At 33.6% G+C, this 19,606-nt stretch overlaps 1 protein-coding gene across 2 annotated transcripts in view; it reads left to right on the top strand.

Moving 5' to 3' along the window:
- Positions 1 to 728: 728 nt before the first annotated feature.
- Positions 729 to 19,606, top strand: part of trip10a (thyroid hormone receptor interactor 10a) — a 42,099-nt gene continuing 23,221 nt past the window's right edge. For both annotated transcript variants that reach the window (XM_073838199.1, XM_073838191.1), the window contains exons 1-3: positions 729 to 974; positions 13,895 to 14,010; positions 17,417 to 17,473. In XM_073838199.1, coding sequence (XP_073694300.1) covers positions 951 to 974; positions 13,895 to 14,010; positions 17,417 to 17,473 — 197 coding nt within the window. In that variant the 5' untranslated portion in view covers positions 729 to 950. The remainder of the gene's footprint in view (positions 975 to 13,894; positions 14,011 to 17,416; positions 17,474 to 19,606) is intronic.

Raw genomic sequence — 19,606 nt, 5'->3', positions numbered from 1 at the left:
ACGCAGCTTCAAAGGGCTTTAAACAATCCCAGCCTAGGAAGAAGGGTCTTATTTAGTGAAACGATCAGTTATTTTCTGAAAAAACATTTACAACTTATATACTTTTAAATCTCAAACGCTCGTCATTTGAGGTTAAAAAGTATATAAATTGTAATATATATATATATATATATATTTTTTTTTTAGAAAATAACCCATCATTTCTCTAGACAAGACCCTTCTTTCCTAAGATGGGATCATTTAAAGCCCTTTGAAGCTGCATTTTGGAAGTTCAAACTCGGGGGCACCATAGAAGTCCATTATATGGAGAGAAATCCTGAAATGTTTTCTTCAAAAAACATAATTTCTTTATGACTGAAGAAAGAAAGACATAAACATCTTGGATGACAAGGGGGTGAGTACATTATCTGTACATTTTTGTTCAGCTCCACAAAAATTAAAAGCTATGTGTTTTTAAGTATTTTTGAATGGTCTAATGACTCTTGCTGACCGTTGTATGATATTCTGTATAAAACCTAAAATGCTTTCTGATTAACGGAATGAATGTTAATAAATGAACAACGTATGTTTTTAGAAACATTGTTAATGATTGTTTCCGTGTGATGTTAATAATTTAATAAAGGTCATGTCCTTCCTCTCTGTTTTTGAAGTCATGCGGACCAGTCTGAAAGTTGGCAACTGAATCCGGCGGCTCCTTTAAGAATTAGGGATCTGGGAGTGACGCGGCAATGAAATCCAGTTGATCCTTCTCTCGCTTTGCTACGAAAAGTATTTGTGCCACCGCAAAGTGAGCTCGCACTGGAGATCCGTAGCGATTTGGTTCAGCGTTGCGTGCGAATGCGGGAAAAGAAATGACTCGCTTTCTCTGATCTTATTTTGAACATCTGTGACTCTTATAAGTTGGGATAACTTTTCAGCCTAATAGAGTGGAGCGACAGGGAGAGCTGAACATGGACTGGGGCACTGAGCTTTGGGTAAGTCCAGAGGATAGACTTTTATGGTTTTTGTTTCATCCATATGTTCTCAGAAATACATCCGAGCCAAGATGTTCTCAACTGATTACATGGATGTAAATACACTGATTTATGAGCATTCAACGTTACATGCGAAGTGGAAGAGGATAAATGCATCTGGCGGAGTGTTAAACATAATTATGACCTAATTTTTCGAAATTGTCAGTTGTCATGATTTAATTCGATTAATTGCCACGTTTAATGTGAACATCCGGTTAAACTCAAAGTTGAGCAGAATCATAGCAACAACAACAACAAGAGTATCACCGTTAACCGTAATCACTGTATCCGTCTAACCTTACATACAATCGCTGTTGAATACCGAACAGTTTATCTGTTTATCTATCTATCTTGGTACAGTATACGATAATAATGTTGTGTTTAATTTTGGTGTGCAGTTGTTTGTTTGTTAAGACCTATGTGAGGTATAACCAACAACTTTTAACATTAACACCACTATTTTATATTTAGTGTTGTTTTTTCTAAATCTACGGTTGTTTTGGAAAGGTGTTTTGGCTTTGTTTATCTTCTCAGACAGGCTAAATGTGAGAAGTGCTAGCTGCTTGTTTAAGAATTTACCTTACAGTGCTTTCTGTAGACAGTTTGGATAAGTTTAATAAGTAGTCTTTTGTTATCAATGACACCTGACAAAGAACAGCTCATGAATCAACTGGTGTGCTTCAAGCATTGGTTTTTGTCCAAAATTGTGACCCTCAACCACAAAACTAGTGTTAAGGGTCAATTTTTTGGATTTGGGATTTATACTTAATCTAAAAGTTAAAAAAATAAATGTTAAATTGATGTATGGTTATGAATGTACTGACAATATTTGGCCTAGATGCAACTATTTGAAAATTTGGAATCTGGAATGGTGCAACAAAATCAAAATATTGAGAAAATCGTCATGAAAGATGTCCAAATGAAATTCTTAGTGATGCATATTACCAATCAAAAGTTACGTTTTGATATATTTATGGTCAGAAATGTACTAAATATCTTCATGGAACATGATCTTTACTTAATATCCTAATGATTTTTGGCATATTGATCATTTTGACCCATACAATGTGGATAGAAATATGTATTGTGTCCAATTATTAGGGTTCACTTTCACAGAGGGATTGGAGAAATAGAGTCAGCACATGTTTGTGATTGCATCATCGTCACCTGTATGTCATCCTGCCTGTTTAAGTTGTCCCATTTCCCTGCCCGCCATCCCATAACGTCACATCTGCACAGAGGTTCCCACCTCTTTTGACTAAAGGCAGATTTTACCCAGAGCTTTCCACATGCCTGCAGTGTGTAAATGGAGCGTTGCGCTGAAGTGGGTGGAGATTTTTTGACCTCGTTGCTGTCGCTCCCCCTAGGCCTCTGTCCGCTGTCCCCTTTCCATCTCCTACTGCACCAGCCTAATTAGTTTTGCCCTAATTTTATAAAAACGCTTCATCCAGTCCACATCACTGTTTATTTTGGTGTTCTGCTTCACTAGAAACTTTCCCTTTAATGTGCTTTTTGAGGGACGCTACTGGCAGCCCAGGAAAGTACAGTAGTTTCAGCATTGCTAGTAAACAGAAGTGAAAGTTGGGGTTGGTATGGACTTGTTTCTCAGGTGTGGACGCTTTAGGCATACCAGGTGGAAAGTGCGTGCGATGGTACTCATAAGTCTAGCATTGGTTTACCATCACTCTAACCTAATTGGTTTTGATCTGGTTAGTCATTAAGCGCCATTCCCGTGGCTACGCGATGGCATCTGTCCACTCCTTTGCTCTTAATCCACTAGCTATTTTGGGCAGCTCAAGATTTCCGTTTACTGATGAGAGAGTGGCTAATTTTTGTTGGTTTTAGCGTTTGTTTGAATTCTTTCTGCAAGTCTTGAGAAATCCTGCACAGCAGGCTCCTTATTAAGTCATTAGGGTATGACGAAGGACAGTGGCATTTCGCTGTGGACTCTCGCATCAGGAAGGTTGTAGACTGGTACTCTCTGGAGTTAATGGTGGCGGAAAAGTACGAGTGTGGGAGGGGGTCAAGACTGGGCTGAATACAATGCTACAGATAAGAGGAACCCTGCTGTAAATTATGCGCAGGACTGTTTTTATAGCTTGAATGGATGTTTTCAAAGGGGATCTCTGTTGGTTTTAAGATTGTGTTGATAGCAGTTGGTGTGAAGTTTGATTGAAGCCACCGCTGATTCAAATCTTCTAAGGGAGTTGTTTTAGGCCTTGTCCACACTAATTTTAGTTAGTCTTTTTATCTCTGTCTTGGTCTTCTGTCCACACTGAGACTGCATTTTTTAATGGAAAATTAGCTTTTTGATTTACTCTCCAAAGTTGATAAATTTCAAAATGCAGTTTTTATATTGTAGTGAGGCTTCTGAAAAAAATGACGCAGATTTAGTCATGTGACACATATTGTACCAATAGAGAATTTGCACTTAAGTCATGGATGCATGGCCATATTGGAGACTCTTGGATGTAAACAACAGCATGGATTGCAGAGTTAATATACTACTGAAAATGTTGTTTTTCTAATTTATGCTGTTTAAGCCATGGGGAAAAACATGTGGAAGCTGCTGAATTATATAGAAAAGGACTAAAAAAGAGCATGAAAGGGTGCAATATTTTAATCTAAAGTTAATAGGCGTAAAAGCTGTGTTATTTATTTGCCTAATATTTCACTTGCCTGGCTGGAAATTATAAAAACAAACTTGAATGTTGTCAAGATTCTTGCCCTGGAAGTCCTGGTTCTGTTTGGCCAACCACAAACGCCTTTTGTTCTTCAGACAGTTTTTTGCACTCTTCTATTGATTTGTTATAACTTTTGGCAGTCTGTAGTACTTCAAATGTTTTTCCTGGTCTGACTTGTTAGTACAGCACAAAACATGACAATAATTGACCATTTTCAGCAGCAATAATCGCTAAAATATGCAAGTTTCGTTCGGTTCAGAGGCATTGTTTACATCCAGTGCTGCCAATACGGCAGATTGATGATGCCTCGTGAAAACACTCCATAGGCATTTTGTTTATACCGGTATTATGCCTGCTATGTGCTAGTTACTTTTACAATGTTGTTAAAGATATGCTATTTATATAACAGTCCTGAAAAGATGACTCAAAACATGACGGCAGTTGCATTTTAGAACAAACCTATAATGGTAAATAAGAGCGACCTGTATGCGTCAGTAAATGAAGTAGTTTCCTAAATAAAATGGCCCTGCCAGAGGAATTGTGTGAAAAGTTGCTATGTTTTTTCCGTCTGTATCGTCTCAGTGAGCTTTAATGTGGTTTTACACATGTGAAATAAGGTGAATTTAATGTTTTCTGACGTGGATGAGAAACTTTTGGAAAATGCTAAGTGGGCAGAGGGCGTTTTAAAATGGAAGCGCTGTTTTTAAAATTTGCCAGGATTAATGTGGATGTAGCCTTAGTGCATAAACTACATTTAAAGGTTTAGTTCAAGCAAAAAACTATTCCAAACTCATTTGTTTTTGGCTCATCTTTAAACAAAAATGATGTTCTCTCATCATTTTTGTCCATCAGTCCAAAACTTTTTTTAAATTTGTACATACAAAATGTAAAATAAATTTGTTAGGTTCTCAATGAACAGAAAAGTTATTCAATTGTAAAAATATTAATCGATGAGGGCGAGTAAATGATGACAGAATTAAAATCTTTGGATGAACTAACTCTTGAACATTTTTTTTTTCTTCATATGAATTTCATTTAAAATATCAAGAAATGCCTTGGTTATAGTTCTAAATAAATTACGCAAGCAGTCAAAAGTTTTTGAACGGTAAGTTCTCTTTTGCTCACTAAGCCTGCATTTATTTGATCCAAAGTACAGCAAAAACAGTGCAATTTTTTTAAATATTTTTACTATTTAAAATAACTCTTTTCTATTTAAATGTATTTTAAAATGTAATTTATTCCTGTGATTTCAAAGCTGGATTTTAGCATCATTACTCCAGTCACATGATCCTTCAGAAATCCTTCTAATATTCCGATTTGCTGCTCAAAAAAATATTTTTTATTATTATGTTGAAAACAGCTTAGTAGAATTTTTATCAGGTTTCTTTGATGAATAGAAAGTTCAGAAGAACAGCATTTATCTGAAATAGAAATCTTTTGTAACAATATAAATGTCTTTATCATCACTTTTGATTTAAAGCATTCTAGGTAAACAAAAGTAGCCTGTTAATTTCTATAATTCCCTATTAATGTTCTATAATTTTAGATAAATGCTGATCTTTGGATGTTTCTATTCATCAAAGAATCCTGAAAAAAAAACATGTGCTCAACAGTTTTAAATATTGATAATAATATATTTTTTTCTTCAACAGCAAATCAGCATATTAGAATGAATTCAAGACTGGAGTATTGATGCTGGAAATTTAGCTTTGATCACAGAAATAAATAACATTTAAAAATATATTTAAAATAGAAAGCAGCTATTTTAAATAGTAAAAATATTTCACAATATTACTGCTGTATTTTTTTTACAGCTGTTTTGCTGTATTTTGGAGCAAATAAATGCAGGCTTGGTGTGCAGAAGAGACTTATTTAAAAACCCATAAAAAAACTTTTGACTGGTAGTGTGTATAATCAATTGCATGAAGAAAATAGCCAATGTTTACAATTCAGATATTTTAAAGATTATTTTTTACTGTAATTACTGTTAGCATATTGAACCCCCTAAATTCTTAATAACCTATTGTAATGCAAAAAAAAATGCATTTAATTTTTAATTAATAAATACAATATCTAAAATACCATTTAAATATACATCATAGTTGTATATAATGTGCTGAATTTGATGGATGCAAGTTCAACAGTATATATACAGTAATGAGAAAAAGATAATGTCATTGTAAATAATTGAAAAATAGTTTGGCCTTCCGGTTTGTCAACACAAACATTTCCAAACAAATGTGATGCACAAATATTTGCACCCAAACAGAAGCTTAGCTGTGATCATTGTGGACCTAAACAACCGGCTCTCTAAGCTTTGTTTTGAATGAAGTTGAAAAGCACTCTATTTTTGCGAGTGAGTGGGTTGTGAGGGGGTAGGGAATTCTTCTCTTGTTCTATATTAATGGACTCCATTTTGAGGAGAGAGGAGGAGGAGGTGGAGTCAGGACATGGCCTGGCTTGTTAGGAATGTCATCCCAAAGGCACCTCCCTCCTTCCCACTTCAAAACACATATCTAGGTCCAGGCCGATGGAGGTAGCTCTGAGCGTTTTAAGATATCGGCGCTCTCAAATGGTCAGGCTCGTACTTGAAATGTACCACACTGCCCCTCCAAATAAGGAACTGGGAAAAGGGAAAATACAGCCAAACTGGATTGTTTCAAATATTTTTTTTTTTTCTTTGGGAAAATGCTGACAAATGTTTGACGAATTAGTCCCTTGGTCTGTTTTTGTTTTGCTTCGGGCGTGTTATAGGAAATAGCATGTGATATTCATATTTTTGTTAAGCACCACTGAAATGCAGCCGGAAGTAGAGAAGACTTCCACTTCCTGTGTCCTGTCTGCTCAAACGTTTGTGGCAGGATGAGTTTAAGGCCCTGAGGAACCCCCTGCCTCCCACAGATAACGTTATAGGGTCAAGGGTTGTGAACAGGCAGGGAATCTCTGGGATGTTCTCTGTGTGGGCAGATACAGGACAACTCATTAATGGCCCTTTCACATAACTCATGCCAGCATTTCAGATGGCAAGAACCTTTCAGTGAACAGTTACTAAAAGAACCGTTTTGAAGAACATTTTAAAAATCTGAAGAACCTTTTTTGACTTTAAAGAACCTTTTCTGCATTTGAAAGTTTCCATGGATGTTCAAGGTTCTTCATAGAAGCACTGATGCCAATTAAGAACCTTTATTTTTAAGGGTGTACTATATAATGTGACGATTGTTCTCTGAAGGTCATCAAATGTAGTGTTGTAGCACTTGATGATCACAGCAGGGTTATTAAAAAAACTCAGAGAAATTCTGAAGTAGATTTTTTTTTTTAGCTCTTATGCTCACCAAGGCTGCATTTATTTAAAAAGTGTAGCAAAAAAAGTAATATTGTGAAACATTAAAATAACTGTTTTCTATTTTAATATATTTTAAAATGTAAAAAAATTCAGCATATGAATTTTCAGCATAATTTCTCCTGTATTCAGTGTGCCATGATCTTTTAGAAATCATTCTAATACACCGTTTTCATGCCCAAAAACATTTAAATATTATAAAATATTTTTGTGAAAACAATTTTGTGATACGCTGCCATTCAAAAGTTTGGGGTGAGTAAAGAAATAAAAAAATAAAAAAAATAGTTTTATTTGCAGTCAGAAATAAACGGCATTTCAACAAAACAGTTATTTTAAATAATAATATTCCAGAATATTTGTACTGGTTTTTTAAAATAAAAAGAAATGCAGCCTTGTTGAGCATATTGTCTCTTAATAATTTAAAACGTTTGACCATAGGTATATGTAAAATAAATGTAAAAAAAAGAAGATTTTCTATATATGTAAATATAATGTTATATGATTAGTCAAAAAACAAAACAAAACAAAAATATATATATACAGTACACACACATTATGAAAAAAACACTTTTTACATTTTATATTATTTTATCTAAATAAAATGTTATATTACAATATAATGTTTTTTATATTGTAATATACTCTAAAATATAATTTATTCCTGTGACGCAAAGCTAAATTTTTATCAGCGGTTACTCCAGTCTTGATCAGTCACATGATCCTTCAGAAATCATTCTAAAATGCTGATTTATTATTAGAATTATCAATAAAAGCAGTTGTGCTACCAAATATTTTTTTTAGAACCTGTGATTCTTTTCTTTTTTTCAGGATTCTTTGATGAGTAACAAGTTAAAATTCAAAATATAACTCTTTTCCAAATTATTTCAATCTATGCTATCACTTTTTATTAATTTAACACATCCTTGGTGAATAAAAGTATTAATTTCTTTCAAAAAAAGAAAGAATAAAAATTGACTGACCACAAACTTTTGAACAGTAGTGTATATTGTTAGAAAACCTTTCTATTTTAAATAAATGCTGTTCTTTTGAAGCTTTTTTAACCAAAGAATCCTGAAAAAAGTATCACAGGTTCCGAAAAAAAAGTAAGCAGCAACTGTTTTAAACATTAATCAGCATATTAGAATGATTTCTGAAAGATTGTGTGACACTGAAGCCTGGAGTAATGGTGCCGAATATTTAGCTTTGTATCACAGGAATAAATTACATTTTAAACTATATTCAAATAGAAAACAGTTCTTTTTAATATTTTACAATATTACATTTTTTTTCTGTATTTTTAAACAAATAAATGCAGCCTTGATGAGCATAAGAAATGCCTTTAAAAACCATAATATATATATATATATATATATATGTGTGTATGTATATATATATATATATATGTATATATATGTGTGTGTGTTATATTTTATGTAATATTAATAGAAACACATTTTTATAATATTTTATTTAATATTTCATATTATATATATATATATATATATGCACATAAAAGCATTTAATGTTATAGTTTGGAAGTTTCTGGCCATTAAATCTAGCTGTTTCTGTAGGAACTAGGTTGGAATAGTCTTCTATGGTCTGTTAGCTCTTCCTCTTTTTCACTTTCTCTGTTCTCAAATTAGTTCGATTGATTCAAGTGAGGAAGCTGGTATGGCAAGGCCATCACTTTTACACAATCTCATGCAAACTTTCTACTCTAAATATGCCATGGGGAGCTCTGACCAGTTTTTGGGGTTAGTTGAACTTAAAGCTACTAACCCTGCATGTATCTTGATGCAATCACACTGAAGTTTTTTGAAGCACCTTAAGATCCCCTAAAGCTCAACCTTCAAAAAATTTCTCTCTAGTGTATAAGTACTAAATGAATGCACTCTCATTGCTACTAATTAAATACTTTTTGGATTCTGAAATGCTATGTGATTGCATATTTCATCTTAAGCTATTTTAAACAGCCTTTCTAGTTCTGTTTTAGAATTATTATGCATGCAGTATTTACTGGCTCGTATTAAATGAAAGACTACTGTAATATAAATGTTGTACTTTTAAATTCATTTCAGCAGGATCATTTATAATAACTAGTGAAAGCAAAGTAGATTCAAAATGGTAAAAAACCTTGATAATGAATTAAAAAAAAAGATCAGGGAGACGTTATAAATCAACCAAAAAGCTCAATTCTGATTCATCTTTAGCCCTGACCAAATCTCTGTGGTTTGCCCATTTTCTGGTGTTTTCTGGTTCATATTAGCTGTTTTGCATTGTTTCAACATCTGTTTTTGTTCCTTTTTTAGCCAGCCATGTATCTATTTAGAGCAGCTTTTTCAAAGGATCACAAAATACTGTACAACATTTAAAAGGGTAATCGGATACAGAATTCACTTTTACATGTAGTTTGAACATAAATGTGTTGGCAGTGTGTGTACACATCCACCCTATTATAATGATAAAAATCCACCCAGTGTTTTTTTAAATCTCTATAAATAATAACCCCTTTCTCAAATCAAGCCATTCTCAGCTTCTTGGCTGTATGGCGTCACACAGACCAAGGCCGCTCCCAAGATAGTTGATTGACACTGGGTTTTACCTTAGACCCACCCTGAGTGAGCTGCCAACAGTCCGTCATTGTGTAAACATTATGGCTCGTCACCCCACGGTAGAGAGGGGTGCGGGGTGAGCAGAGCTCATTAGCATTTAAAGGGTCATGCAACAAAACATTGCTGTAAACAGAAGTGATTTTGACAGGGTAAAAAGGGTGTTTTTTACCGTACCATTGAGAAATTTTAACCAAAGCATGTTATAGACTTTTCATTGAGACCCTAAAGAATCATATCAACCTGTGGAAAATGGCGTCGGATGACCCCTTTAACAGAGATGTTTGTTTTGCAGATCACAATGTTAGCATTGTTTATTTTATCTTTCAGGTTTACAGTCTACAGTGTTTGAATATCACAGGATGTGGCGTAGTTGAAGCACTATGCATCGATGACACATTATGTGTCATAATTATTCATAAGCCTGCATGTTTCAGAGGCTTATTGTCCAGAGATTCTTGTTTTACTGCTTAGTAGTAAATTCTTCTTTCAATTTATATTTCTTATGAATCGAATCATATTTCTTAATGGAAAATACTTTCAGTAGGGGTGGGCGATATACTGGTAGACGCGATTAACTGGTGCAAATTTGTCAACCGGGAGAGATTTTTGACTAGGGCTGCACGATATATCGAAGAAATATCGTTATCGCGATAACAGTCTATGCGATATTGGTATGGCAGAGAGTTGCGATAAATGGCATTTAATTGGTTTCATTTCTTTACAAAACTTTCGCTATGCTAACTACTGTACAGACTGCTGTGAGCTGCAGTGTGACAGGTTCGCCTTTCTCTCCAACATTACATAACCATTTAAACTTAATCTTTATATTATTCCCTTTAATTAACTTTTGAGATATTAGCCGTCAATCACTCCCTGTCACTGACACTGCGCTCCGCTGAACTAGGAACCGGCTGTTTTTTTTCTCTCAACTATCCTCTGTTCCGGATCTGCACAAACTGCATTGCAATTAGGTGTGTGTGAGATAACGATGTTTTACTGTGGACAGTTAAAAGGTCCACACAATCTATATTTCGTGTTAGAGCGCGCACATTCTGTCAAATACAATTCTGCCGCCTCAGTCTTAATATAGGCTGTACAAAGCGGCACACATTCAAATCAAGCTGCAGAGGACCGATCACGCATAGGCATAATTTCCACTGTGGAGACACGCTTTTTTCAAAATCCCGTTTGTGTCCTGCCACTTTCAAAACAAGGTTTTGTTAAAGCAATCTATTGTATTGTAGAATGGACGCTATGCACTGCTGAGAGTTTCGCGCGGTCGTTAAAACGAAACCAAAAGAAACACGCGCACGCGCATTCAAATACAATTTTAATACCCCGTGTTTAGAGAGCGAACCCACAATGCGCGCAAATTAGGCTATATAACATATTTAGGCTGTTATTAATATGTGGGCTATATATTACGTTTTGTAGTTGTCTATAACTGTATCATGCTTCAAAAATTCGGTCTCTATTTGCACTTTGGATATTGTTAAAGAACAGACATCACTGCAGACTATGAAAAGGCTACTCTAAGACAAGCTAATAAGATTCTTTGTGATTCAACACACATTTTGTACACAGAATATGAGTTGTTGCCTTCTGGGAGGAGGTTTAGAGTTCCTTATTGTAGAATGAATAGATTTAAAAATTCATTCATCACTGTGTCTATAAAGTGGTTAAATAATTGTAGTATGGAGCTGTAAAATTTTATTTTTATTTATTAAAAATGCAGTGGTTATCTCTATTTTAATGGTTCTACCTATAATAGAGAAAATAAACACCTTTTTGATGTACTCACATTTTCTATTAAATTAGATTTAATTCGGATGACAGAAGAATATCTTTTACCTGTTTATTTTAATATGATCATTACATATATAAATGATTAAAAATAGACAATAATAATAAAAATAATAATAATAATTTTAAAAATAAATATCGCAAGAAATATCGTTATCGCAATATTCAACAACAATATCGCATATCGCATATTTTCCCAATATCGTGCAGCCCTATTTTTGACTATGGTCTCTTTTGTGGTTACATGTTCTTGTGACGTTGCTGTGCTGCATGGTTACGAAAACATATCGACTGCACACAAAAAAGTGATTTTAAGACATTGAAACTCAATCAGCAGGGAAAAAGAAGTCATTTTGCGAAATGAAGACTGTGCTCATAGAGTTATTTTGCCACTTTTTAGGCCTTGAATGGTTAAACACACACACTTTTATGTGTCAAAATGGCAGTCTTTGCAACTGTCCTCGTGAACACAGTAATTTAGGTGTGAAAAGAGAAAGAAATCATGTGTAACGGTATATTGGATCTGGGCAGCTCTTAAAGTGACAGCAGTCTAATATTCCTGCTGTCTGTCATTCATGTTAATCAAATAACAAAAGAGAGATCTCTCACTGCTCTTGACTAAATCACTTTTGTAACTTTAATAAAAAATAATATTTTTTTTTTTACACAGTAAAGATTGCAGTGTTTTTATACATTCGATTACTGTATGTAGCATTTCTTATTTATTTGTTCTACTGTAGTTTTTTGTCCCATTGTTTGTAATTAGTTTCTTATTTAATCACTGACCGTTTACTTGTCTTCAGTGAGCATGAGGTTTGTTTTTATTTAGGCTAGTATTAGGTCAAAGACAATAAAGGAATTCACTTAAAGGAGTAGTTTACTTTCAGAACAAAAAATTACAGATAATGTACTCACCCCCTTGTCATCAAAGATGTTCATGTCTTTCCTCAGTCGTAAGGAAATTGTTTTCTGAGGAAAACATTTCATGATTTCTCTCCATATAATGGACTTCTATGGTGCCCCCGAGTTTGAACTTCCAAAATGCAGCTTGAAATCGCTCTAAATGATCACAGTCTTATCTAGCAAAATGATCGGTTATTTTCTAAAAAAAAAAAAAAGACAATTTATATACATTTTAACCTCAAACATCATTTCTTTACAACTGAAGAAAGAAAGACATGAACATCTTGGATGACAAGGGGGTAAGTACATTATCTGTACATTTTTGTTCTGAAAGTGAACTTCTCCTTTAAGATATCAAAAGAAATTTACAAAAGTGATTTTATGTCCATAGAAAGCACATTAAATGCAAGTAAATTGTCTACTTTTAAGGTTTTAAATAAATTGGAGGAATAAAAAGTTACAATTTGATTGAAATAATGTTACATTGTCATTCAGTATAACACAATATTTATTTAAAAATTCAAACAACATGCTTATTCTGACTTGTACATATTAAAATATATAAAATAATAAGGGAGCATATTAAATTGTACTGTGTCTTACTGACAAATGGGCAAAACCTTGAATGGTGGCAAATTTAAAAAATGTAGAATTACAACTAATTAGTATTTGGGGTGAACGTAATTCATCTTTTAATATGTCATAAATAGATTTTTGTTGTAAATATACCTGACAAGATTGTTACACTGAATGACATTAATGAGTGTCTTCTATAAATTAGAAAAAACATGTAAGATATTTATTTTTTGCTCAGAAAAACAAAAATGCAATTAAACAGATTTTAAAACAACAGCGATTTAAAGCAGTATTACACTTATTGTTTGTATGCTTAAACCCTTTTTCATCTTTGACCCATTAGATTTTTGTGACATTGACACTGGTGACAAAAATTATGAAATTTCTATGGTATCAAAATTTTGTTATCAGATCTTATTTAAAGCAAAATAAAAGACCCCTGGACCACAAGACCAGTCTTAATTAGCATGGATATATTTGTATAGCAATAGCCAAAATTGAATGGGTCAAAATGGATCTTTTATGGCAAAAATCATTAGGATATTAAGTAAAGATCATGTTCCATGAAGATATTTAGTAAATTTCCTCCCGTAAATACATCAAAACATAATTTTCGATTAATATTATGCTTTAAGAAACTTCATTTGGACAACTTTAAAGATGATTTAAAATTGTGTACTTTTTTTTGCACCCTCAGATTCCAGATTTTCAAATAGTTGTATCTCAGTTCAGTATTGTCCTATCCTAACAAACCCTACATCAATGGAAAGCTAATTTATTCAGCTTTCAGATGATGTATAAATCCCAATTTCAAAAAACTGACCCTTATAATTGGGTTTGTGGTCCAGGGTCATATGTCAGACCACCACAATCAAACAGATCTGGATCAGTGTCTGACAAATCAAAATAAGTTACATTTTTGACATGTTTATTTGAGGGATTATTCTTGATTTTGTATTGCAGGACCAATATGACATCATTGATAAACACACACAATCTGGGCTGGACCTGGTGGAGAAATATGTGAAGTTTGTAAAGGAGCGAACAGAGATCGAACAGAATTACGCCAAGCAGCTAAGGTAAGAGATTTCAATATTCAGGCTATCCAGTTTGTTTTCGAATAGCTGTGTGTTAGCGTGTACATGTGTATGCATGCTGGTGTGTGTTTTTCCAGAGCTGTGTCTCATTGTGAAATATTTCTGTCTTATGACTTATTTGGGGCAGAACTGAACTTGTTGGCACCTCTGAGCTGTAGCGTTGGCCTCAGCCCAGAGGATAAGCGTATCTGCGCCTGCACCCCTTCTCATTCATGACTAGGCCTTGACACTCGCTTGATCTCTGCCAGACTATTCGGAGTTCCACCCGCTACCTCTTTCTTTCCTCCCTCCCGCTCTGAGAGAAGAGAGGAAGTGGGAGCAGACAAGCATATGACTGAGGGGATGTGGATGGATAGTGAAAGTGTGGAAAGCAGCTTAGCATTGCACAGCCTCTACTTCTCATGTGCAGACGAAGGATAGAAATGCAGTTTGGTTTTGAGTACGAAGGCCTTCCTTTTTTTTTTTTTTTTTTTTTTGACACGTTTCATTACTTTCGTTTTAAAGTCTAGCTCTTTCCATTACGCCATTATGACTAGTCACTCGAAATTGAAACATGCCACAAGTCTGAGTTTCTGTCCTCACTGACCGTGACAAATGGCAGGACATTTTGCATTTTGTCACACTTGGCTTTATGGGTCAATGACAATGAAGATACACAATTTGAATTTATTTTGACTTGGTTTTGGAAAAACACTATTTACCTTTTTCTTCAACACGGAAATAAGCCTATGGGCCACTATAGGAAAATAATGAGAAGGATGACAACGTGCAGTAAATGGTAAAACTGTTTGCACTACAAACCAGTGTGTTCATAATTAAGATAATACATTAAAATATTATGGTGAGACGCACCAATTTTCAATATCAAGCAGCAAAACAAGCTGTTTTGTACAGTTAAAATATTAATTAACTGGACGCAGATGAGACTGGAAGCCAGACCAAAAATTAGGTGGATATGAAGGTATTTTGAAGAATTTTGGTAACCAGCCAGTTTTGGTTTTCATTGACTTCCATTGTATGGACAAAAAATACAGTGGAAGTCAATAGGAACCAAAACTTTTTGGTTATCCACATTCTTCAAAATATTTTCTTTCTTCTCTGGAACACAAAGTCAGTTTGTAATGACATGAGGGTTTGAATAAAAACCTTGAATAAAAACTATATTGTTAAATATATGAAAATATAAAAAAGTCACACCACATAACTAACTTAAAAAATATATGATTTATTGGTCATGAGAGTCTGCAGGGGTACTCTTTATTGTTTTTTTATGTCGTTTTTTTCTGCATGTTGGTTGCATCACTTTGTCGATTGTACCGCATGTTTTCCCACCAAATATTGAGTGATATTTCTCCCAAAAATGTACATTTTGTCATCATTTACTCAACCTCATGTTGTTCCAAACCTGTATGAGTTTCTGTCTTATGTTGAACATAAAAGAAGATAAATTGAAGAATGCTGGTAATCAAAGAGTTGATGGTCCCTATTGACTTCCATAGTACAGTTGAATTCAAAAGTTTACACACACACACCCAGTTGTTCATGAGTCCCTTGTTTGTCCTGAACAGTTAAACTGCCCACTGTTCTTCAGAAATTCCCCCCAATTCTTTGGTTTTTCAGAATTTTTGTGTATTTGCGTACTTTTGTGTACTTTCCAACAATGACTGTATGCTTTTGAGATCCATCTGTTCACACTAAGGACAACTGAGGGACTCGTATGCAACTATTACAGAAGGTTCAAACGCACTGTTGCTCCAGAAGGAAAAACAATGCATTAAGAGAAACTTCTGAACAGTAAAGATGTGTACATTTTTCTTATTTTGCCTAAATATCATATTTCTTTTCATTTAATACTGCCCTTCAGAAGCTACAAAAGATACTTGCATGTTTCCCAGAAGACAAAAAATTACATTTAAAGGGAAATAAACCAAAATAGGAAAAATTCCATCATGATTTACTACTTAATGTATCCACCATTTTCTTGGTCACTATAGGAAAATAATGAGAAGAATAACAACGTGCAGCAGTAAATGGTAAAACTGTTTGCACTAAGAACCAGTGTGTTCATAATTAAGATAATACATACAAATATTATGGTGAGACGCACCCATTTTCAATATCAAGCAGCAAAACAAGCTGTTTTATACAGCTTAAAATAACTGGACACAGACGAGACTAGAAGCCAGATCCATAAAATGTGTAAATGGCTGTGTCCAGTGTTATGGCAAAAAATTAGGTGGATATGAAGGTATTTTCCCAGAAGACCAAATAAGTAAAATGTACTCTTAATGCGTTGTGTTTCCCTCTGTAATAGTTGCATATGAGTCCCTCTCAGTGTGAAAAGATTGATCTCAAAATCATACAGTCATTGTTGGAAAGGGTTCAAATACACATAAATGCTGAAAAAAACACAGAATTTGTGGCACCTGAAAGATTTTTCTGATATTTAGCACACAGTTTAACCGTTCAGGAAAAACAAGAGACTCATGAACAACAATTACCAAACAGAAAAACAAAACAAAAACACAGCATTTAGGTAACAAATTAGTATTAAGAATCAAGTGTATGTAAACTTTTGAACGGGGTCATTTTTAGAAATTTAACTATTATTTTCTCTTGTGGACTATATGTAAACATCTTTTATGTGAAATATCTTATTCAGGTCAGTACTGAATAAAAAAATAATGTCTTATTTTGGTAAAACGATTAACATTTTGCAGATTCTGCAAGGTATATGTAAACTTTTGACTTCAACTGTATTTCTTTGCGTTTAACATAAGAATGAAACTTAAACAGTTTTGGAACAACATGAGAATAAGTTAATGATGCTATCTGTGAACTATTCTTTTATGAGGCAGTTTTGAGTCATTTTTCTTCATTATGGTATCAGGACACTAAAGTCAATGTAATACATTAGAATGCCATTTCTAATGTATTTTAGAACAGTTTAGTAAAATTGACCCTTATATTCCTGTAATATTTCTGCATTGTTGTGCTTTCCCACAGTGAGCTTTCATTGGACCAAAATCTTGCTCCAGGATGACTGTAAATTAAATATAAACATACTCTGATTCTGATCAAGCCACATCACATAGTGTTTTCACATTCAGCAAAGAGTCACTGGAAACTCCCTTTGTGCCTGATTAGTGTTATGGGAAGAAAATTTCACTGTGACATACCCAAAATACCCTGATGCCTGTGCTTTAGAAAGAACAAATTCTCTGCGCACAATGTCCCATACAAATAATTCGCAGCCACCTGCTCTAGCAGGACTCCAGTGCGGCGTTATGCAACCTTTTGCTATTTGAAACCTGAGCACTTGCAAATGGCATTATTATGATTTTGACAGTAGTTCATCATCAGGCGCTGTCTTTTTTCTGTTTCCTAGGAATCTAACTAAGAAATACAGCCCTAAACGTGGCAGCAAAGAGGAGCAGGAATGCAGGTAATTTTCCAACGTGGTATGATTGACTTATTTTTCCTCATAATTGATGACAAGTAAACTATCCAACCAGAACAATGTGATATGAGAGAAGAAAGCTGACAAATCCCCGGTTACTATAATCAGATCACAGTGGTACGCTGAGCTGTGTCTGATGTTGCTACGGTGACTGAGCAGCAGTACCTATGGGGCTGTTGCTGACTCCAAACAAAAGCACATGAACTCAACAAACAAACGCATACACCTGTAAATGATTTTACATATGCTCCCTCTGGAATGCAAAACTAATGAAGTCACTCATGGAAATCAAACACTATTTATATCAGCCACAGGTGATGAAACTACGCTCACATTGAGTCATTCTAATGTGGCGTATTTCAAAGTGAAACTGAAAATATTTTATTCATCAGGGTTTATTGGATTGTGAAAGCAGGCTATGAAATTATTGGTTGTTATTTTCTTATGAATCATAAAAATTATACTGTATATTGAAGTTTTATGTACACTAGTCAAAAGTTTTTGAACAGTAAGATTTTTTTTATGTTTTTAAAGAAGTCTCTTCTGCTCACCAAGCCTGGATTTATTTGATCCAAGTACATTAAAAACAGTTAAATTCTGAAATATTTTATTATTATTATTAATAATAACTGCTTTCTATTTGAATATATTTTAAAATGGTATTTATTCCTGTGATTTCAAAGCTAATTTTTTTAGCATCATTACTCTAGTCACATGATCCTTCAGAAATCATTCTAATAATCATCCGTTTTTTTTAATTTGCTGCTTAAAAACATTATTATTATTATTATGTTGAAAACAGCGGAGTAGATTTTTTTTTTCTGAACAGCATTTATCTGAAATAGAAATCTTTTATAACATTATAAATGTCTTTATCATCACTTTTGATCAATTTAAAGTATCCTTGCTAAATAAAAGTAGTAATTTCTTTAAAAAAAAATATATACTGACTCTAAGCTTTTGAATGCTGTAGTGTAAAATGTTACAAAAACGTTTTATTTTAGATAAATGCTGGTCTTTGGATCTTTCTATTCATCAAAAAATCCTGAAAAAATGTGCTCAGCTGTTTTAAATATTGATGATAATAATGTTTCTTGGACAGCAAATTAGCAGATTAGAATGATAACTGAAGGATCATGTGACACTTAAGACTAGAGTAATGATGCTGAAAATGTACCATTGGTCACAGGAATAAATTACATTTTAGAATATATTCAAATAGAAAGCAGTTATTTTAAATAGTAAAAATATTTCACAATATTACTGATTTTGCTGTATTTTGGATCAAATGTGACCCTGGACCACAAAACCAGTCTTAAGTCGCTGGGGTATATTTGTAGCAATAGCCAAAAATACATATCATGGGTCAAAATTGTTGATTTTTCTTTTATGCCAAAAATCATTAAGAAATTAAGTAAAGTTCATGTTCCATGAAGATTTTTTGTAAAATTCCTACTGTAAACATATCAAAATGTAATTTTTGATTTGTAATATGCATTGTTAAGAACCTAATTTGGACAACTTTAAAGGTGATTTTCTCAGTCTTTTTGATTTTTTTGCATCCTCAGATTTCAGATTTTCAAATAGATGTATCTCAGTCAAATATTGTCCTATCCTAACAAACCATACATCAATAGAAAGCTTATTTATTGAGCTTTCATATGATGTATAAATCTCAGTTTTGTCAAATTTAACCTTATGACTGGTTTTGTGGTCCATGGTCACAAATAAATGCAGGCTTGTTGTGGAAAAGAGCATTCTTTAAAAAAAAAACCGTTAAAATCTTACTGTTCAAAAACTTTTGACTGGTAGTGTATTTAATTGATTTTATCTGGTTAAACAAAGGTTAAATAAAATAAAATAAATGTGCAAATAAGCAAAGTGATAGAAACAGTGAAACAAATGGCCAATCAGATTCGAGAACCAGAAAGAACTGTTGCATAAATATTTATATTTATACAGCAGTTCATACAACAGTCCTTACAACAGGTCCTCGGATTTGATTGGCTGAAAAGAGTGATATTCTATTGATAACAGATCTCCAGCCTTTTTACCCTTTATATCGCTTGTGTGATTTCTTACAGGGAATGTCATGGTGGACACCCAAATTCACTATAA

Source organism: Garra rufa, chromosome 1, assembly GCF_049309525.1.
Source record: "Garra rufa chromosome 1, GarRuf1.0, whole genome shotgun sequence".
Lineage (NCBI taxonomy): Eukaryota > Metazoa > Chordata > Actinopteri > Cypriniformes > Cyprinidae > Garra > Garra rufa.
This window is presented reverse-complemented; position numbering and strand designations above follow the sequence as displayed.